The sequence below is a fragment of the Hevea brasiliensis genome, chromosome 1 (assembly GCF_030052815.1).
Source record: "Hevea brasiliensis isolate MT/VB/25A 57/8 chromosome 1, ASM3005281v1, whole genome shotgun sequence".
Taxonomy (NCBI): Eukaryota; Viridiplantae; Streptophyta; class Magnoliopsida; order Malpighiales; family Euphorbiaceae; genus Hevea; species Hevea brasiliensis.
The window spans coordinates 11,182,892-11,205,264 of NC_079493.1; the positions used below are offsets into that span (position 1 = coordinate 11,182,892).

A 22,373-nucleotide genomic window follows, 5' to 3' on the forward strand; every position below is an offset into this window, starting at 1 on the left:
TCTTCTTCTCTCTCTTTCTCTCTGCTGCCTACTGCTATGTGCCACCGCTATTGGTGGTTGACCTGGCATGGAGGGATTTGTCGATGACTCATCGGTATTGCTGCTGGTCGGCCGGAAGAGAGAACAAGAGAGAGAAAAGGTGAGGGAGAGGGTGAAATCGGGAAAGAGAAATGGGAGGGGGGGGGGGGGGTTCTGTTATTTTTGAAATTTCCTCTTTTTTTTTTTGTTCTCTGCTGGACGTCCCATCCAACACAAATCATTGTACTTTTTCTTTTTTTTTTCAACTTATATGAATATTATATTAATATAAACTTAAAATATCTAATCTATTTTAATATTAAAATAACATAAAGTATAATATAATAAGATAATAATAATAAATACACTTATAATTTTATTCTTCCTTAAATAATAAATTTAAGAATAATTTAAATAATAATCTTAATATAATACAATAAAAGAAATAAAAAATTTCAATTAATATAATATTTACAATATAAATGATACTATAATTAGAATTTTTATTCTTTAGTAGCCAATAAATTTCAATGCACTTGAAATAGTGATAATAATTATTAAATCAACAAATAAACTAAAATATTACATCTAATATAATAAGTTTTATTTAGTATACTTAACTCAAAGCAATAATTAAACAAAAATTTAATTTAATACAATAATAAATAAAGCTTTTAAATTTATTTTTAAAATAATAATAATAATAATAATAATAATAATAATAATAATAATAATAATAATCTCATAAGATATGCTTAAACAATAAAATAATATGAGAATAATATTAAAAATTATATCTTTATATAAAAGAAAATTCATGTTGGTACAATGAAAACCTTGAAATGCGTTTAATGGATGTAGTGATTGTCTATTTATATGGCTCACTTGACAAAGATATTTATATGAAAATCGCTTAAGAATTCAAGTTGTTTGAAGCATAAAAATATAATTCTCGAGAACTTTATAGAGCTCTATATGGATTAAAGCAATCTGCACCTATGTGGTATAATCGTCTTAGTGAATTTTTGTTGAAAGAATGCTATAAAAATGATCATATATGTCCATTAGAATATGAATTTCCCATTGTTACAATTTATATTGATAATTTAAATATTATTGAAACTCTTAAAGAGCTTTTGAAAACTGTAAAATTTTGAAAAAGGAATTTGATATGAAAGACCTTGGGAATATAAAATTTTGTCTCTGCCTGCATATCGAGCATTGCAAAAAATAGCTTCTTTTTCACGAATCAACTTATATAACCAACGTATTAAAACAATTCTATGTGGATAAATCCTATTCATTGAGTTCACTAATGGTTGTGAGGTCACTTGATAAGAAAAAGGACCATTTCTGACTTTGAGGAAATACTGAGGAACTCCTTGGTTTTGAAGTACTATATCTTAGTGCAATAGGTGCACTAATGTATCTTGCTAATCATACTCTACCTGATATAGCTTTTCCTATAAATTTGTTAGCAAGATATGGTTTTGTTCCAACCCAAAGTCATTGGAATTGTGTTAAGCATATATTTGATATCTTCAAGGTATAATAGATATGAGTTTATATTATACTAACATTTCACAACTAAATTTACTTGGTTATGTGGATATAGATCCCAAACAAGCTAAATATTTATAAATGGAGGTACAGTTATTTCATGGCATTCTGTAAAATAAACTATACCTATTACTTCTTTTAACCATGTAGAATTTTTAGCAATTCATGAAACAAGTTGATAATGTGCCTGATTGAGATCAGTAATCAATATATTCAAAGTACATGTGGTCTACCGGCTAAAAAGTAAATTCCAACCATTTTTTTATGAGGTAATACTGTATGCATAAATCAGTTAAAGGAATAATACATTAAAGGAGATAGGACAAAAGAATTTCTTCAAAATTAATGTTCAACAAATTCGCTCAAGGGATAATCTTGTTGATCTGCTCACCAAAACACTTTCAACTATAAATTTCAAAAAATTGGTGAATAAGATTGGGAAGCAAAGAGTTAAAGATATCAAGTGAAATCTTTATGAGAGGGGAGTTAATATGTACTGTACTCTTTTTCCCTTTAATGTTATAATTTTTCCTAGTAAGATTTTAACGAGACATATTCTTAAATGAATGGATATCCAAGGGGGAGTGTTATGAATAAATTTATGGTGGATGTCAATTAGCATTCTTAACTCTTCATTTTCTTTCCATAAGTTCAAAGTACTTTATTAATTATGAACTCTTCATATACTCATGTACGCCTATAAATAGAGGCATTATATGTAATGTTTCATATATTTGAAAGCAATAAAAAATTTTACTTTCTCTCAATTTTCTCTCTTTTATTATTCTTTTAGTTTTGCCTTATTTTATAATAATATTCAAATAGTATCTTTATTTACTAATATTAATATTATTCTTAAAAGTAATATTAGTGAAATAAAAAGTATAAATATAGTAAAACAGAAAAAAAAATTATATAAAATTATAGGTACATCTAATAAATATATGTTAATATATTGTAACTTACCTTGTAATAAGACTACTTATTATAATTTTACAAGTAATTATTAAATAATTTATAGCTTATATATGCATAATTTAGAAATTAATAACTTAATTATAATTTAAAGTAATTCAATAATTAATTAATAAAAAATAGAGAAAATTTAATAAAATTAAATAAATTATATTTTATAGATAAATTGCCACTTAGTATAATTTCATAATACTTTGTGTATAAGTATATACATACATACATACGTACATATATATATATATATATTAAATAAAAATATTATTATTTTATCTTTGATTAAAAAAATAATATAATAATTTATAAATATCAAATTTAATCACAAAGATCTTGAATTTTGACAATTAATTGTTAAAAAAATCAATTAAATCATAAAAATTAAGATAATAATAATAATAATTATAATTATATTTTAAAGAAAAAATAAATTTAATATAAAAAAATAATAATGATTAAACATGGTAAATTCTTTATTAAAAATATCATATGGTAATACCATAAAAAAAATACCATGTATCAGCTTATTAGGAATACCAACCAGCTTTATATATATATATATATATATATATATATATATATATATATATATATATATATATATATATATATATAACATGAATATTTATTTTGAGCCAATATACGGATTGGAAAATTTTGAATTATGCTATCATTTTATAAAATAAACTATTTGTGTAAACATATTTCAAATTATTCAATTTCAGTATCTCATATACTGCATATTTATTGCTTAATTACTCATTTATGATATCTTAAGGCTAAAAATTTTGAATAAACATATCAATTAACATTTATAAATCAATGTTTTCCATTTAATATGATGATATTTCCCATCAATATATCTATAATTTGAAAAACTTGATATATATCGATATCAAGATTACAAACATTGTTTAAGTTTTAGCTTTCAATATCAAGAAATTTACCATACCCCATTTGAAGTATGCACTTCCCAAGCTAAATATTACTCTTTCAAGATATTGCTCATGTTATTCCACATCTCATTATTAAATAGGTCAAAGTTTAGCTTAGTTCATATGGAGTTACTAAATTGCAACAACCCCGCTTTTTATTTTACTTACTAATTCAATAAATTATTATCTCACATGACAAGTAATTTTTTTTAATTACTTTCTAATTACTCTTTTCTTTCATTTTTATTTATTATTTTCACTTTTATTTATCATTTTTACACGATAATTAAGAAAATAATTAAACCACCTAAATTGTTACACACTAAATTACTCTATGTCGCCTAACTAAAAAAGTGATAATAAGATGAATTTTAAGAAATTGAAAAAATAATTAGTGTTTTAATAAATACAAGAGTAAAAATTAATACCCTTAATTTTCTTAAAATTATAGGTGGTTTTAGACAAATCAACTTCTAAAAAAAAAAAAAAACAAATAAAAATGGTCAGAAGTACTATGTAATCTCTAAAGTTTATCATTATTAGCTCAATCCTCTATTTGAAAATTACATTAATTGATACTTGTACATTGCTACCATGAATGGAAAGGTTCCTCCGTCCAAGTTTTACTTATTTTTCTGTTATTAAAAAGTAAAAATACTCTAGTGATACTCTAGTGAAGGTAGAACTGATACTGTGAAATTATCATTAGACTGCAGTATTTATCTACCGAATAGCAGCAAAAATAGAAAAATATAGACAAACACATTTTCATTCAATAAATCAAGGCACAGAATCTATTTTTTAAAATAGAAAAACTAATTCATGTATGATCAAATTTTTAACATATCACGGTAATATTGAATGACAAATTATAAGGCTATTCATTAATACTACTAGTAATTATTAATTATTTTACTAATTATTAACTATTAAATATTCATTGATAGTAGTTAGTTATTTATACAATAATTTAAAGTAAAAATATTCTATAAAAATAATTATTAGATTAGTTGTTAAACACAAAAATAGTGATATCATCTTTCTGAACTTAGATAAAACACTAAATACGATCAAACTAAGAAGGATAACGTTTCATAATATACTCCTTAATTTCTAAACACTAGTTTATACTTATGCTACCGAATAGTATAAATAAGAAATAATATTTTTACCTTAATCAAAACACTAAACACTACTTTAAAAGTTGTTGTCAAACAAGGTGTATATTAAATTATTAAAGTGAATATTCATGGCACTAGGCTTGAACATTCAGTTCAAACCGAATTGAACTATCAAAATTAAATTAACCAAATTATCATATTTTAAAACTAAACCAAAATGAATAAAAAATCAAATTGAATCAAACTGCTCTATTTCAATTCAATTTGATTTGAACTAATTGATTTTTAAGTTTTGATGATTTTTTAATTTACACTTAATTTTCAAGTTATTTAATTTAATTTTAATCTTGATTTGAACATAATAACAATTAATCAATGAAATTAAACAATTTATATATATATAAATAATTACATATAATTCATAAATTCTCAATAAAAATAAATCAATTTAAAAATCAATAAAATAATTTGATTCGATTCAGTTCAATCAATTTTCTCCAAAATCAAACTATATCGAAATAATTAAAATTCTTAAAATGCAAAATTAAACTAAACCAAATTATCATATCAGATCAGTTCGATTTATTCGATTCACACTGAATAGCGCTCACCCCAACATGGCACAATATTGTTTGCGATAAGCATAGCTATCAGTAATTTGACACAACCCATTTTTTTCTTTTTTATTTCTTAAGAGACAATATGTACCTTAACTCTTTCTTTCTCAAATCTTCAGTACATGAACTCACATCCAATAGAGTACAATGGATAATGCAAAAATAGTAACTGAACATAAACCTAAATTTGCAATTCATCATGAGTTTTTGGAAATATAAGAAAGATCAGAACATTATATTTATAAAACAACTCAAAATTTAAAATTTAAATCACAATCTGTTATTTATTCATCAGGAACTTTCTTCCTTTTACCCCTTCTTCTTGATACATTGCCATTTGGTAATGGACCTAAGAGACACATACGGAGATCACCTCGCAAAAGTCGTTGGTGGAAGTAGTTCTTATACAAGTCCCAGAATTCATCTCTGCCAAATTTAAATGAATTTCAATGAGAGAGTCATCTTTCACAATTTTCCAATTTGTTCTTAAGGATCAGAAAGGAGAGAGAATAAGAAAAAGCAGGAATGTGACATTTTTCAATGACAAATTAACACAGAACAGGATAAAGCCTTTATTTTAAAAAAGAATTGGACAACAAAAATACATGAATGATTTTAGTTATTGGTTTTAAAGATTTTTATTTTGTCTCAACTACCATCATCTCAAGTGATTGATCAAAATCCCTACTTTTCTTTTGGCCAATTCATTTGTGAAACATTTTGCTTAAATAAGTCATACGATACGCCACAACTCAAAATGAAAAACATAATAAATCACAACAAACTACAACAGTACTGAAGATGGCTATCAGTAAACTAATTATCATACCTGACTTGTGGAAGTGTTAACAATGAATAGCCCTTAACATCTGTATGAATATCAAGTACAATCATGGCTAACCGTGAAAGTCCTAGTGCCTCGATGTCAATCAACTTCTTGACCCTTGAAATTTTGAGAACCCAAGAAATCATATCAAATAACTGGACTTAAAAAGGTCAACTAAATATAAAGGTTGAAAGATGTGCATACACTGCCAAGTTGGAATCTCAAAATGATTAAAAAGAAAATAATTAAACACTTGAGGGAAAAAGAAGACAAGAATAAAAGGTGGGGCTCATGTTTGCTTGATCCTCTCTTAGTTTCTCTTGGGGGGAGTTTTAAATAAAAAATTTAACAGCACTGCTCTGCTAAATTGCTAACCATGGAATCAAAAGCTCTTCATTAATCAAGGGAGAAACTTAGTGCTGCTAAAGAACTTCATAGGCATACTTTACAGAGACTTGCAATATAGCAACACATTAGGACTGGTTATAAAAGAAACTGCCTATTATCCTAGCATAATTGTCATCATATTACTTTATAAGAAACAATGATGTGTACCTGTTTGGTGTGCCACTAGCAATATTCACACGCTCCTTCAATAAGGTTACCTGCATCAACCATGATTTAAAATTGAAAAATAGACATAAATGATCTGATAGAATGAAGAAGTAGCTTGTCATGTAGCATGAAAAAACATACAGCAAGTGTCTGGAAATGAGAATATATTTCATTCAGGGCACCAATTTTGGTCATATCTTCTATAGTAAAAGCTGCAAATCAACTTCCCATGACCAATTAAAAAAAAAATCTTGAACACCATGATCTGTGTAGAATAATAGAAGAATTTCATCTCAAGTCACAATATAGAAACATCTTAACCCTGTAGACAGTGTGTGCTTCAAGATAGGTAAGAAAATTCTTTTGATAATAAACTGTTGGACAACCATTGATCTCTTCTACAGAACCTCTCTCTTACCCCCTCCATCTCCATGAGTCCATCTTTTCAGGATCATGCATTAGTCAGAAAATTAATGCCTTACAAAAAAGAACCAGAAACTGATGGAAAGCCCTAGATAGCTAAGAGAGAGAGAGAGAGAGAGAGAGAGAGAATATATAAAATCAATAAATCATTATATAATATAATGACAATTATTTTTCATCTTAATGTTTTAAATTAAAACTTAATAATAAATAAAACAATTATTATGAAAGCACTGAAGAAAAAAAATACTCACTATTGAAATGTTTATATTTATTTGAAATATAATTTCAATAAATATCACTAATATATCACTAAGTTTCACATGCAACACATGTGAGAAGCTATTACCTTAAAAAAAAAAATTTAAATTAAAGCATTAGAAATCAATGATTTCATCAACATGAGAACCATTGAAAAAATCATTGATAACAAAGAGGAACTTTGTCCAGTTTTATTAACAGATTTAATCTCACAATATTTGAGTAGGAACAAATGAATCTAAACTGAGAAAATATAGAATCGAAAGGAAGAGGCCATTGACAAGCTTGATATTTATTGCTGAAGGACAAAGGGTACACTTGTGTACTTAATTTTAGGAATGCCACAACACATGATATAAGAATGAATATGGCATTATATTTCTGGGATCAGACTGACGTGCAAAATAGACTTTCAGCACATCTGATGCCTCAGGTGATTTGTTTGAATTTTCTCATCATCTCCCAAAAAATATAAAAGAGAATCCAGCCATCTCATAGCCAATTGATGGAGACTAAAAAGGTCACCAAAAGAATAAAAACCAAAGAAGGTAAAAGCTTCAAAACCAAAACCGTAGTTAAATATACAATTACCAAAAAAGAAGCCTAATCCAGTGAATTTCTGAAATCAGATGGAGGTGCAAATAAATACACAGCATAGCTGGTGCCTTTGGAAATCTGATTGTGCCTTGTACATCATTACCTAGGCCCCAAAATTTAAACAAAAATTGAATAGAATAAAATAAATTTATAAAAAATTTGGGTCACAATAACAAAAAGAACTGATGAGTTCCAGTGTTGCAACATATGGCTCAAAGGAGAGGGGGGAAAAACTTGGCACATAAATAACAACTATGCAGTAGAGCTGGAGCCTTGATAATCTGCATAGCATCATATCCAGACTCAATAAACGACAAATGCAGTCCCCCCACTGCAGATATTGGAGACTAATAATACTAAGTAAGATCATAAAACAAAATTAAAATCATAATCAGAAAGAATTGGGATCAGACTGACGTGCAAATAAATACAGTCAGCATAGCTAATGCCTTTGATAACTTGTGGTAATCTCACATCATTTCCCAACTTATAACAAAAAGATCAACTCAAGAGAGTTAAATGTAATAGATATGTGAAGATAAATAACCCCAGAAGGCTACAATTTAAAAACGGTAGAGCCTACACCGCCCTTAAAGTCATAATGCCTCAACAATGCACAAATTTAGGTGGTAAAGCCTTATTTAAAAAGGGATTTTAAAAAAAGGAGCAAACAACCAGCAGAAAACACATTGAAGAGAAGCCTCTGTCTACAAGGCATATCGACCAAAAACAAAGGAAAAAATAATGAATGTAAAAAAAAAAAAATAGCCTGAAAACACCAAGAAATTACCTGTTCCTCAACCTTCATATGCTTCGAGAATAGCTTGACAGCATGGCATTCTCTCGTGAAGGAACGCACGCCCCTGGAGAAGATAATCACTTATTACTCTTTAACAGTCGTATAGAAAATGAAGAAAAGCAAGTGTACTCCATTACAAGGACAATGTTTAGACCTCAGAAGTTCAATAGATCTCAAAGCCGATGTACTAATAATAAGAACAGCCGGACTCCCTGGTTCTATCTTCCCGTCCACAAGCTGCCTTTCACAGAGCACTTGTTTCCATGAGGGTCCAAAAGCAGCCTTCACATGTTTCCCCAAGTCCTCGACTTCTTGACCCAGTTCTTGAGATGACTCCAGAAAGCTCGTCTCTGTATATTTTCACAAAGCGAACAAGATTTTGAACACCCATTAACAAAAGAAAAAATCAACCCAGATATCATTGAACTAGGATATGTGATTGACATACCTTTAATTGATTCGAGCTCGATAGAAGAAAGCTGAAGGGCATTGGCCGATTGAAACGCATTTAGAAAGAAACTACGATACTGTGACGCCGAAGCCGGTGTTACAGTTACCTCACTGTTGCTGCTGCTCTTCTTCTTGTCTTTCTTCTTCTTCTTCTCGGCCTTGATGCTGGGCGGCTGGTTCTTTTTATTTTTGAACTTGGTGTGGGTTTTAGGGGTTTTCAGGGAGGAGTTGGTCTTTGAGGGTTTTTCTTGTTTCCGGCTCACCATTTTTACGGGCGTAGATAGGTTTTGGTTCCTTGCTTTATATTTGCATTGAAAATAAAATGGAAAAGATAAAAGGTCATTGGTTGGCCGGGATCGGTCCGATCTGGATCGGTTTCGAATAAAAAAAATTTGCGATTTAGGTTTTGGTCAGAAGGTGAACTAAAATTGGATTGGTTGACTATGATTTCAGTCAATTTTGGTTTCCAACTGGTTTTAGATCGATATCAGCCTGATTCCATTTCTAATTTGAATTCAGGTGTCGACAATTTCAATTTTAGTTCAAAAATGATTTAATTACTGTGGCGCCTTAAAAAATTGTCATTAAAAAATAAGCTTGAATCGAGGGTTGATCTAATTTTGATTTAAAGCCTCAAAAAGGACCCTCAATCAATCATTGAACTGTTAACTCGAGCCGGTCCCTAATTTGACCTTGAACATTCCCAGTACAGCTTAAGGGCCAAACAAGACCTGGCCAGCCTAGTCATTAGCCCACTTGGTTCAGTTGTGGATCATAGCTCATCTTTCTCGGCCAGTTCGGGGCTCATACATTATCAGGTTAATTATTTCTGAGTTGCCTATCTACGTTAATACATGAAAACAAATGTCAAGCAAATTAAATATTTATTTAATAATTCAAATTTAAAATCTAAAAAAATTTTATGCTTCATTAATTCAAAACAAATCAAATTAGAATATTATATATCAAAATCAAAGATGATTAATTTAATTTTTAAAGTTTCACATATATTCCAAATAAATGTTTTTATTAACTGAATTATTTCCATTTTGATTCAATATATATATATATATATATATATATATAATGAATTTATAGTATTAAAAGCAGCGATGTTTTGAATAAACAAGTGAGATAGGCCCGTGAAATGTAATTAGGTAGCACTAATACCATTGGCCAATTTGATCAATCACTCACAGACAATGGCCCATCAAAAGTCTCACCTAATATTTTGCTATCGTTTCTTTTTCTGTCTCTCAAGGAAAAACTGAAATAAATAAAGTAACTGAACCTAAAAATAAAAAACTAAACAAGCTATTACATTTTATAAAATTTTATTTAAACACAATTAACAAAAAAAATTTAAAAACAAAAAAAAAAATTGAAATATAGGGAAGCATATACTATTGGGTGTGAATGCAAAGTTCCAAAATGAGCACAGTTTTTCAAACCCAGACCACACCAGCCGGTTGGATGAACTGGTGACCAAAGTCAAGGCATTTTGGGCCCAGCTCAGCCCCACCCGAATATTTAACAGGCATGGATACATCATAGAGAATATTTCGGATTTCTATTTTAAGAAACCATCACTAACTTTCTATTGGATTGAGATTTAGAAACTAACACTAACCTTCTATTCTTAGAAAATTTATTAAAATTTAGTAACAATTCACAATCTCTAATCCTTGGTATTGAGATTTATATCAGGTGATCTCTGTAAAGGAAGCACCTTCCTTTCATATTCCTAAGATGGGGCAAGCTATACAAGTCAAGAGGTAGTTGATTGCCTCATCCATTTTGTAGCAGACCACTTTTCACCTGACAGAACCTCACACCCTCCATGTAAGCTGTTAGGATCTGACTGTCCATCTAATCCCTGAAACAACACAATCATTACAAGCAATCCAGCATCAGAATCAGATAAGCCTCCATCCAAGTCCAACTATTTTAACATGAAAGGCCACCCATTATAATGATTCCTATGGCAACTACTCGTCAATGTTTTGAAACTAAGGATGATTCTCTAATTGAGGAACCTAAAATGAAAGAGAAAACACCATGAAGGCATTGGGGCTTTGTTACATTACAAGCTTTTTCATGAGTTTTTTTAAGAAATGTTTAGAAAACAAACCATGCTCCAGAAAAGCACTGCATCTCCTTTAATTGGCTTTACAGACAACCCTTTCACAACCTTCCCACCACAGTTGCATTCGCCTGATCCAGCCTGCATTCGCTCACAGATAAAACACCCAAATGAATAAAGTTTTAATGCATGATTGTCACTAGGGAAATATGAGCACAAAAACCTTCAACTACAAAAAGACTTTCATGTGAAGCAAAAATTCAAAAAAGTAAACTGCAGTTGAAAGCACAGGAATATCTCATCATTATCATGAACACAAATTCTTGTTGGTATTTGGAGTAGCAGGAGCAATGGGTTATACATACAAGAGAACTGGGTTTAGAAAGAATAAGCCTAGTGTATTTAAGTGAGCTGGCATGAGTTGTTAGGGATGCAGCTGGGCATGAGTTGTTAGGGATGAGTTTTGGCAGGAACAGTTACCTGTAGCAGTTATTGCTGTATAAAAACAGTCATAACAGCCTAGTGTAATCAGAGAAGAATCATTACACCATAATAAACTCCTTCTCCCTTTCTTCCTATCTTTTTCTATCCATTTCCAACTCTCTTTCTTCTATAATTTCTTCCCTTTCTTCTTCTGTTCTATTCTATTTTAGAAAGGAATATTTGTTAGGATTCAATAATCCTAACAATTGGTATCAAAGCTCTGTTGATCAGTGGCACACTTGGAAATTATTGTTGGGACTCGCAACATGTATAGATCTCAGGTGGTGAGTGCTGAAGCTGTGAGGATGGCAGAGTTGGAGGAGCAATTCAGAATTTTGAGAGAGACCTCTCGAAGGGATTTTGAGGAGGTTAGAGCTGAGGTAAAGGGAATTAAGGCAAATATGAGAATGAATATCAAAGAAGAGATGGAAGCAGGCTCTATGAACATCAAGAATGCAATCCTTGAAGAACTGAAACCTTTTGTTGAATTTGATGAATAATAAGGGCAAAGGAACCAATATTGTAGACGTGGTGGTGGCAAGAAATGAGGATAGGGGGATTTTGCCCATGCCAAGGAATCAACAGAGGGATCAGGGCAGCAGCTCTCAATCTGCAATTGCTCTGGACTCTGAAGGTAACTTCAGCATTCTCCCTAAAATTGAACAAGTTACTTTTGATGGCAAGGATCCTAGGGCATGGATTAGAAAGTGTGTGAAATATTTTGAAGTCTACAAGGTTCCTAAAGAACAAATGGTGAGCATTGCTAGTCTCTTTTTGGTGGAAAAGGCAGATGCGTGGTTCTATAATTGGGTTAAAGGAGAAAGGACTAATGTGTGGGAAGAGTTTGAGAAGGGATTGTATGCTGGATTTGGGAAGCAAGGTTTGGAAGATCTTGTAGAGGAATTTATGAAGATTAGGCAAGAGGGTAGTGTGGAAGAATACCAAGATAGATTTGAGAATTAGAATGGAGAATTTTATGTCAGCGCTTGGAGAAGCTTATTTTATGTCTGGATTCATTGGGGGGTTAAGGGATGATATAAGACCTGTGACTAGAATGTTGAAATCTACTACCCTCTACCAAGCCTTTGAAAGTGCTAGACTGCAAGAACAGTTAGTAGAAAATACTAGAAAATTTAGACCCTTCACTAAATCCAATACCTTTAATTTTGTGACCTATAGATCCACTTCAACTCACCAGAATTACAATAATTCGTACAAACCCACCACAGCCAGTCAAAGCTTCATTTATCCACCAAAACCACCAAATATTGAAACTCCACAACTCTTGAAACCTCAAACCAATAATACCACTAATTCCACAATACCTACCATTTCCCAACCTGCCACTAGTAACTCTTTAGTGATGAGGAGACGCCACCACCGGAGCCACTTCCATTGTTCAAGGGTCCAATTACAAGAGCAAGGGCAAGGGAGTTGCAAACCTTGGTTAGTAGACTTTGGAGACGCCAAGAGGATCAGATTGGGCTTGGGCTTGGGCCTTTGGAGGACAAATGGATCAGCTTCACACAATTGGACCTTGGAGCCTAGCCTCTAGAATATTCTATTTTTGTTTCTTTATGCCATGTGGCAGATTAATTATTTGTAACTCATATAAATACTTGTCTTCTACATCAAATGGGGATAGCTAATATCAAACATTGAGAGAGCATTGATTTTTGGCCATCGCCGTCAATTATGAGAGCTTTATAATTTCTTCCTTATTTCTTGAATAGAACTTGGACTTAAGCAAATTGACCACTTGCTTATTTTATCTTTATAATCAATGTGCTCTAGCCTAGCTACTATTGTGTCTTGATTGGTTATCAATTTTGCCTTGTTTGTTGTTAAAATATCTAATTCCATCTTCAGATGTTATATCTCTAATATGAATATTGGGAGTGTTCATCATTCAGTCAGCTAAAATTCAATTAAATCCAACCCTCCAAACCAACAACAACATGAAAAAAGAACCTTCAAACCTTGCTATAGATGTGGTGAGAAGTATTTCCCTGGTCACACTTGTAAACCAAAGGCAGCCATGGCAATTCAAGTAGAGGAACAAGAAAAGAAACCAGTTGAGAAGGGATGTTTTGATATGGGAAATGATTTGAATTTGTGGAACCAAATGGAAGAAATGACACTTTAAGTACATGCAATGAAGGAAAGTCAGGGAGCTAATACTTTTAAGGTGTTGGGAACTTTCAAGAATAAGTAGTTGGTCATTCTTGTTGACAGTGGCAGTACCAATAGTTTCCTTGATAAAGAGGGTTGCTAAAGAGTTAAAATTGCCTTTAGTGGAGGCACCTACTACTTCTATTGTGGTAGCTGATGATAGAAGGATTTCTAGTTCCTTAATTTGTAAGGGATTTACATGGAAAATTCAGAACAACAAATTTTCCTTTGACATGAGGATATTGGATCTTGGAGGCTTTGATATTATCTTAGGAGTGGATTGGATGAAAAGCTTCAACCCCATTCTCTTTGATTTTGAAACTGCAAAGATTTCTTTTAAGAAGGATGGGCAGTTAATTACCCTTTAAGGGAAAGAAAAATTTGTTGAAGAAATTCCATTATTGTCTTGCAGCTCCTACTCTCAATGAATGTACAAGCAAGGTGCAGATTTTACCACAGCAGTTTTTTGCATTCAGTTTCAAAATTTTGATTCAGTTGAGAATCATTGTATGACTGCAACTTCAGGTGTATCTCCTTCCTTTTCCTCTTTACAATTACTGCTGCAAAAATATATCAGTTTATTTGAAGAACCTAAGGAGTTACCACCATTTCGGATTCACAATCATGCAATTCCTTTAATACCTGGTTCTTAACCAGTAAATGTGAGACAATATCAATATCCACACTATTAGAATGCTAAGATAGAAAGGCTGATGACTGAGATGCTTGATTCCTCTATAATTCGGCCTAGTAAGAGTCCCTTTGCATCACCTGTGTTGTTAGTGAATGTTATGGAAAGTCAATCACTATGTTATTTCTCTGTATATTCTGTATTTTGTATTCCTATTTAGGATTTCTTCCTAGTTAGTAGAACATAATTATAGGAATCAATTGTATATATATACCCATGTACAGATTAATTGAAATTAAGGAGAATAATCTCTTTCTACATGGTATCAGAGCAGGTCATCTATCTAGGGTGACTATTTGTTCTCACCACCCAGCTCAGGAGAGACCTTGGCCGCCGACCGGCCGTTTCAACTCCGATAAACATCACCGGCGTCGCTTCAACCCCCTCATTCCACCACTGTGTGCTGTTGCCTGATCCAGTACTCCATTAAAGGACTTCTGACGTTTGGCTCTCAGATCTCATTTCGGTATTTGCTTGATTTGTGATTTTGGGTTATTTTGCTGCTGTAAGCACTTTGGATTAGCGTTTCGGTTAGTTTTCTTTGTCTCAACAAATGGCAGACAATAAGAATGTTATTTCTGATGTGATTCCGGTGATGACTAAGATCACGGAACACAAACTTAATGGTTCGAATTACCTGGAGTGGAGTAAGACTGTTAGGGTCTATTTGCATAGCATTGATAAGGATGATCACCTTACTAAAGATCCACCTATTTATGATACACGACAAACTTGACTAAGGGAGGATGCTCGGTTGTTTTTGCAGCTTCGAAACTCGATTCACAGTGAGGTGATTAGTAATTAGTTTAATTAATCACTGTGAATTTGTTAAGGAATTGATGGATTACTTAGATTTTCTGTATTCTGGTAAAGGGAATATCTCCCGTATTTATGATGTTTGTAAGGCATTCTACCGTGCTGAGAAAGAGGATAAGTCTCTCACGGCTTATTTTATGGATTTTAAACGGGTATATGAGGAACTTAATGTATTGTTGCCTTTTAGTCATGATGTGAAAGTTCAGCAGGCCCAACGGGAGCAACTGGCTGTTATGAGTTTTCTTGCAGGCCTTCCTTCAGAGTATGAGACTACTAAATCTCAGATTCTCTCCAGTTATGAGATTTCCTCTTTACATGAAATGTTTACATGGGTCCTTCGTACAGAGAGTACCTAATCTTCATAGCCTGCCAGCAGTGCTCTTATTAGCCGTAATCCAAATGGACAACAGGGTAATAGAAGACGAAGTAGAGGAGGAATTACAGGCCACAGAAGTAATCAGTATAATGGAGAGGCTAGTTCTAATCAGGACTCAAGAGGAGTCATTTGTTATTATTGCCATGAGCTTGGCCATACAAAATATAATTGTCCGCAACTTCAGAGGAAAAATCAGCGATCACAGATGGCAAATATGGCAGCAGAGGATTCTACAGTATCTTCCTCTGAGAAAACTGTTTTGGTATCTGCAGAGGATTTTGCACAGTTTTCCCAATATCAGGCATCTCTAAAGCCTATGTCTAGTCCTCTCCCACAGCCTGTTCCTTCTGTCTCTAGACCTACTCGACCTCCCGTTGTTCATGTTTATTCTAGGAGATTGAAGATTCCTAACTCAGATCCTCCACCAGCTACTTCGTTGGGAGATCCTATACCTCATATTGATCATGATTCTGATCTAGACTTACCTATTGCTCTTCGTAAAGGTAAACGTTCATGTACTTACCCTATCTCTTCTTTTATTTCTTATAATCAATTGTCTTCTTGTTCTCGGTGTCTTGTTACTTCTTTAGACTCTGTTCCTATCCCTAATACTGTTGGTGAGGCACTGTCTCATCCTGGCTGGTGTGCTACTATGAAAGAGGAAATGGAGGCTTTAGATGCTAATGGTACATGGGAACTGTTGCCTTTGCCCACTGGTAAGAAAGCTATTGGTTGCAAATGGGTATTTACAGTAAAGGTAAATCCTGATGGTTCTGCGGCTAGGTTAAAAGCATGCGTTGTAGCAAAAGGATATGCTCAGACATATGGGGTTGATTACTCTGACACTTTTTCTCCTGTAGCTAAACTTACTTCTGTTCGCTTGTTTATCTCTTTAGCAGCTACATATGATTGGCCCCTGCACCAATTGGATATCAAGAATGCTTTCCTTCATGGTGATCTTCAGGAGGAGGTGTATATGGAGCAACCACCTGGGTTTGTTGCTCAGGGGGAGTTGAGTAAAGTTTGTAGGCTTCGGAAGTCTCTTTATGGCTTGAAACAAAGTCCTAGGGCCTGATTTGGGAGATTCAGTGAAACAGTACAGGAATTTGATATGCAAAAGAGTAAGTGTGATCACTCAGTATTTTATAGGCAATCTGAGACTGGTCTAATTCTCCTAGTAGTCTATGTGGATGACATTGTCATCACTGGGAGTGACTCTGAAGGTATTTCATCTCTTAAAACCTTCCTCCAAACCCAGTTTCAGACCAAAGACTTGAGATTGTTAAAGTATTTCTTGGGTATTGAAGTTATGAGAAGTAAGAAGGGTATTTTCTTGTCTCATAGAAAATATGTCCTCAATCTATTGACAGAGACAGGAAAATTAGGTGCTAAGCCTTGTAGTGCACCAATGACTCCAAATTTACAACTGTTAGCAGGGGATAGTGAGTTGTTTGAAGATCCAGAGAGATACAGGAGATTGATAGGAAAATTGAACTACCTTACAGTCACTCGTCCTGACATTGCTTATGCCGTTAGTGTGGCAAGTCAGTTTATGTCTTCCCCAACTGTTGCTCATTGGGAAGCCTTGGGACAAATCTTGTGTTATCTGAAGGGCGCTCCAGGAAGAGGTTTGTTATATGATAATCATGGGCATTTGAATGTTGAATGTTTTTCAGATGCCGACTAGGCTGGATCTAAGGTTAACAGGAGGTCAACTACTGGATATTGCGTTTTTGTTGGAGAAAATTTGGTGTCTTGGAGAAGCAAGAAGCAGAGTGTAGTTTTTCGATCTAGTGCTGAATCCGAATACAGAGCCATGGCACAATCAGTATGTGAGGTAATGTGGATACTTCAATTACTAGATGAGACAGGTTTTAAGACCTCCCTGCCTGCGAAATTGTGGTGTGATAATCAAGCTGCTCTCCATATTACTTCTAATCCAGTGTTTAATGAGCGGACCAAACATACTGAGATTGATTGTCACTTTGTTCGTGAAAAGATTTAACAATAGATCATCTTAACAGGACACATCAAAACTGGAGAGCAATTAGGAGATATTTTCACAAAAGCTCTGAATGGAGCTAGGATTGACTACATTTGTAACAAGTTGAGCATGATTAACATCTATGCTCCAACTTGAGGGGGAGTGTTATGGAAAGTCAATCACTATATTATTTCTCTGTATATTCTGTATTCTATATTCCTATTTAGGATTTCTTCCTAATTAGTAGAACACAATTATAGGAATCAATTGTATATATATACCCATGTACAGATTAATTGAAATTAAGGAGAATCATCTCTTTCTACAGTGAAAAAGAACGACTCATGGAGATTTTGTACAGATTATAGGAAGCTCAATAACCTGATTGTCAAGGACAAGTTTCCTATTCTCATCATTGATAATATATTGGATGAGTTGCATTGTGCGAAGTATTTTTCGAAGATTGACCTGAGAGCAGGGTACCATCAAATAAGAATGGAACTTGTTGACATTCTTAAGACAGCATTTGAGAACTCACCATGGCCATTTTGAGTTTAAGGTCATGCCCTTTGGCTTAACCAAAGCCCCAACCACTTTCCAAGTACTAATGAATCATATCTTCCAGCTTATTTAAGAAGATTTGTGTTTGTACTTTTTGATGACATTTTGATCTACAGCAGCACCATGGAGGAACATCTTGCTCATTTGGAAGAAGTTTTTAAAGTGCTTCAAGAGCAATAGCTGTATGCTAAGCTCTCTAAATGCTCTTTTGGGCAGACTTCTATTGATTATTTGGGCCACATAATTTCTACTGAGGGAGTTTTCACTGATCTAGCAAAAATTCAGTCCATGGTTTCATGGCCTACTCCTAAAAATGTGAAGGAATTAAGGAGCTTTCTTGGTCTTCCAGGGTATCACAAGAAATTTGCAAGGCATTATGGGCTAATTAGCTAACCTCTTACTGATTTGCTAAAGAAGGATGGGTTTGAGCAACTTAAGGAAGCTATGGCTTCTGCCCCTGTTTTGGGTTTGCCAGATTTCTCCCAACCCTTTGTGGTTGAAACAGATGCAAGTGACAAGGGCATGGGAGCTGTATTACAGCAAGAGGATCAGCCTATAGCTTATATTTCCAAACCTTTTAGGCCAAGAACACAAGCACTTTCAATTTATGAGAAAGAATTACTGGCTATTACCTTTGTTGTCTCTAAATGGAGACATTATCTAGAGCAAGGTACCTTTTTCATCAAAATTGATCATGAGAGCATCAAATTTTTATTGGAGCAAAGGTTGCACACTAACCTTCAGCAAAGAGGGATTTCGAAGTTACTTGGCCTTGACTATAAAATTTTGGATAAAAAGGGAGTTGAGAATAACGTTGCAGATGCATTGTCTAGAAGATCTTTTTCACAAGATGAGCAATTATATGCTGTGACTTCTAGTCCATTTCCTATTTGGATCACTTCTATAGTGGCTAGTCATGAGTTAGATGATAGAGCTCAAGAGTTAATTACTCAATTAGCAATAGATGGGACAATAGTACCCTCTTTTCCCTACAAGCAGGGTCTTTTATATTACAAGAACAGGGTCTATGTTGGGAATTCTACAGCACTAAGGCAGAAATTGATCTCTATTGATCATGACTCTCCTTTAGGAGGTCATTCAGGAATTAATAACACTTGCCAGAAGTTGAAGAAACATTTTTATTGGCTTAGCATGCAATTTGATGTTCTACAATGGGTGAGACAATGTGATCAGTGTGCTAGATGTAAAACAGAAACTTGTTCCATGCCAGGGTTGCTCCAATCTTTACCATTGCCATCCCAAGCTTGGCAATATCTCTCCATGGATTTTATCGAGCAATTGCCTAAGTCAAATGGTAAAGACACCATCTTGGTAGTGGTTTGTAGATTTACCAAGTATGGCCATTTCTTTCCTCGTGCACATCCATTTTCAGTTTCCTCAATTGCCAAACTCTTTTTGGACAATATTTATAAGCTCCATGGGGCACCTGTTTCTATTGTGTCTGACAGAAAAGAATTCTTCAAATGCCTGGGATCCAACCTCTCCTTTAGTACAGCATACCACCCCCACACTGATAGGCAGGTAGAGAGGTTAAATCAGTGTTTGGAAGCTTATTTGAGGTGCATGACACATCTCAAGCCCACTTCTTGGAGTCAGTGGCTCTCCCTTGCTGAGTGGTGGTACAATATCAGCTATCATTCAGCCATAAAAAAAACTCCATTTGAGGCTCTCTATGGGCATGATCCACCTATTCTACCTGCTATGCCGCTTGAGCAAGTTTCAGTTGGACAGTTGCTAGAATTTTTCCAGGAACGGCAGCAGATGACAGCTTTGTTGAAGGCTAATTTGGAAATTGCAAGGAATAGAATAAAGCAATAGGTGGATAAAAAGAGGACTGAAAGAGAATTCCAGGTTGGAGATATGATTTACTTGAAGTTGCAACCATATATGCAATCATCAGTGGCTATTCGAAAATCACTGAAACTGTCAGCAAGGTTTTATGGGCCTTATAAAGTGCTTGCAAGGGTTGGAGCTATTGCTTATAAGCTAGATTTGCCACCCTTATCAACTGTGCATCTTGTGTTTCATGTGTCCTTACTTAAAAAGAAGGTAGGGGAAAATGTAGTGCCTACGATAGAGCTTCCAGTCTTTAAAGAAGATGTGATGGAAGTTGTTCCAGAACAGGTGTTGAAATCTACACTAATTTCCAGCAATGGTCAGTAAGTGGATCAAGTTCTTATTAAATGGAAGCACTTGGCTGTTGAAGATGCCACTTGAGAGGACAAAAGCTTTCATCCTCAACCAATTTCCTGATTTTGCACATTCCTTGGGACAAGAATGTGCTAAAGAAGGGGATATTGTTACACACAAGAGAACTAGGTTTAGAAAGAATAAGCCTAGTGTAATTAAGTAAGCTGGCATGAGTTGTTAGGGATGCAGCTGGCATGAGTTGTTAGGGATGAGTTTTGGCGGGAACAGTTACTTGTAGCAATTATTGCTGTATAAAAACAGTCATAACAGCCTAGTGTAATTAGAGAAGAATCATTACAGCATAATAAACTCCTTCCATTCTTGCTATCTTTTTCTGTGTTTCCAACCCTCTTTCTTCTATAATTTCTTCCCTTTCTTCTTCTGTTCTATTCTATTTTAGAAAGGAATATTTGTTAGGATTCAATAATCCTAACACAATGCCACTTTAAATGAAAAACACAAGAAAGTGAATTGTTCAACTGTGCATGCTTACTAGTTACACCAATTTGCAGGCCACTTAATGCTGTCACAGGACAAAACTAGGACTAATGCTGTGTTTGGGAGTAGATGAAAATGGAAGGGGAGGAAGAGGAGGAAAAAATGGGAGCATATTCCCATTTTCTCTTGGTTGGAAGAGAAGAGAAAATGGAAGGAAGAGAATTGTAGTAGAAAAAATACTCCCTATGGACCCCACTTTCTTTCTCCCAATTTTCACCCCAAGTTGACATGAAAATTGGGAGAAAGTAACCAAAATTACTAAAATGTCCATTCAATATTATTTTTTAAAAAGTGAGGGATATTATTGTGATTTGAAACTAATAAAAAAAAATAAAAACTTGTATTTTCTCCTTTCTCAATTTCTCTCATCTATCCAGAAAAGAGAAGAGAAAGTTATTCTCTCCCTCTATCATTTCTTTCTCTTCATTCTCTTCCTCCATTTTCTTTCCACACCTATTTTCTTCACAAAGGTTAAAGATAATGCAGGCATAGACTCAAGCAGACAAGGCTACGATTTCTCATATGTGGATGCAAAAGCTCATGCAATAATTTATCTCCTATAGAATCTGAAACTCCCTTGTAACTGTTACCACCCTTAACTTTACCCTCCTTGCTTCTCTTGCAATAATGATTTTTTTTTTTTCTGACCTTCTGGTCACAAAGGAGCAAACATAAAGCTGTGCCAAACCTTACCTTCAAACAATAAATGCACATGAAATGGTCCAAAAAGAACCCAAGAAGATAATTGTCTCAATTTAGATCCGAAGTTTATTCAATAAGGATATATTAAGGACCCTAATGATCCTAGGTTCATTTTCCAGCATCCAAGTGATGCAATCAAGAAAAACTAAATTGTTTGATTTAAGTTTTAATTGTAAAATTAAGATTTTTAATTCAGATTTTCCAGCACAATTTCCATTAAAAAGTTAAGATTCTATTATTTAGGAAATAATATTTTAATTATTTTGGAATTCTATTGTTAGAATTTCCTATTTTGTGTTGATTTCGTATTTCCAGTTAGAATTGATTTAGTATTTTCTTATCTTGGGATTCCTAATACTAGTAGCAGTAGGATTAGTTATGGCAGCTTTCTCAACTAATTATTTATTGTCTTTGGATAGAGAGATTTGTTACTGAATATACCTAGGTTTCCTTTGATTGATTAGATTTAATGAATAAAGATTAGATTTGTGAATGTAAATAAAAAGTCTTATTTGACAGTAAATTTGAAAAATTGAATAAAATAAAAGGAATAATTTCAAATCCATCTCAAATAAATTCTCAACCACATTCATAAATATAAACCAGTAATGAATCTAATCAACTAAAGAAAGTAAAATTTCATTCCAATAATTTAGGTGGCATTA

The 22,373-nt window shown here is 33.3% G+C and overlaps 3 protein-coding genes and 2 non-coding genes across 7 annotated transcripts in view; all 5 read right to left on the bottom strand.

The window, feature by feature from the left end:
• Window positions 1-5,390: 5,390 nt before the first annotated feature.
• LOC110642062 (uncharacterized) lies at window positions 5,391-9,650 on the bottom strand. The gene is made up of 5 exons (XM_058144034.1): window positions 9,130-9,650; window positions 8,673-9,031; window positions 6,602-6,651; window positions 6,050-6,163; window positions 5,391-5,646 (listed from the first exon to the last, which is right to left on the bottom strand). The coding sequence occupies exons 2-5, from the start codon at window positions 8,688-8,690 to the stop codon at window positions 5,505-5,507; spliced, it is 324 nt and encodes a 107-aa protein (XP_058000017.1). The 5' UTR covers window positions 8,691-9,031; window positions 9,130-9,650; the 3' UTR covers window positions 5,391-5,504.
• LOC131170079 (small nucleolar RNA Z122) lies at window positions 7,666-7,752 on the bottom strand. The gene has a single exon (XR_009141027.1). It is a non-coding gene; the product is annotated as a small nucleolar RNA Z122 (small nucleolar RNA).
• Window positions 8,283-8,369, bottom strand: LOC131170068 (small nucleolar RNA Z122). The gene has a single exon (XR_009141016.1). It is a non-coding gene; the product is annotated as a small nucleolar RNA Z122 (small nucleolar RNA).
• On the bottom strand, window positions 8,766-9,397 carry LOC131183004 (uncharacterized). Its single transcript, XM_058152629.1, has 2 exons — window positions 9,130-9,397; window positions 8,766-9,031 (listed from the first exon to the last, which is right to left on the bottom strand). The coding sequence occupies exons 1-2, from the start codon at window positions 9,395-9,397 to the stop codon at window positions 8,766-8,768; spliced, it is 534 nt and encodes a 177-aa protein (XP_058008612.1).
• A 1,092-nt stretch (window positions 9,651-10,742) lies between the features above and the next one.
• Window positions 10,743-22,373, bottom strand: part of LOC110642081 (prolyl 4-hydroxylase 1) — a 35,333-nt gene continuing 23,702 nt past the window's right edge. For all 3 annotated transcript variants that reach the window (XM_058144038.1, XM_021794021.2, XM_021794020.2), the window contains 2 exons: window positions 11,263-11,355; window positions 10,743-11,007 (listed from right to left, as the gene is read on the bottom strand). In XM_058144038.1, coding sequence (XP_058000021.1) covers window positions 10,900-11,007; window positions 11,263-11,355 — 201 coding nt within the window. In that variant the 3' untranslated portion in view covers window positions 10,743-10,899. The remainder of the gene's footprint in view (window positions 11,008-11,262; window positions 11,356-22,373) is intronic.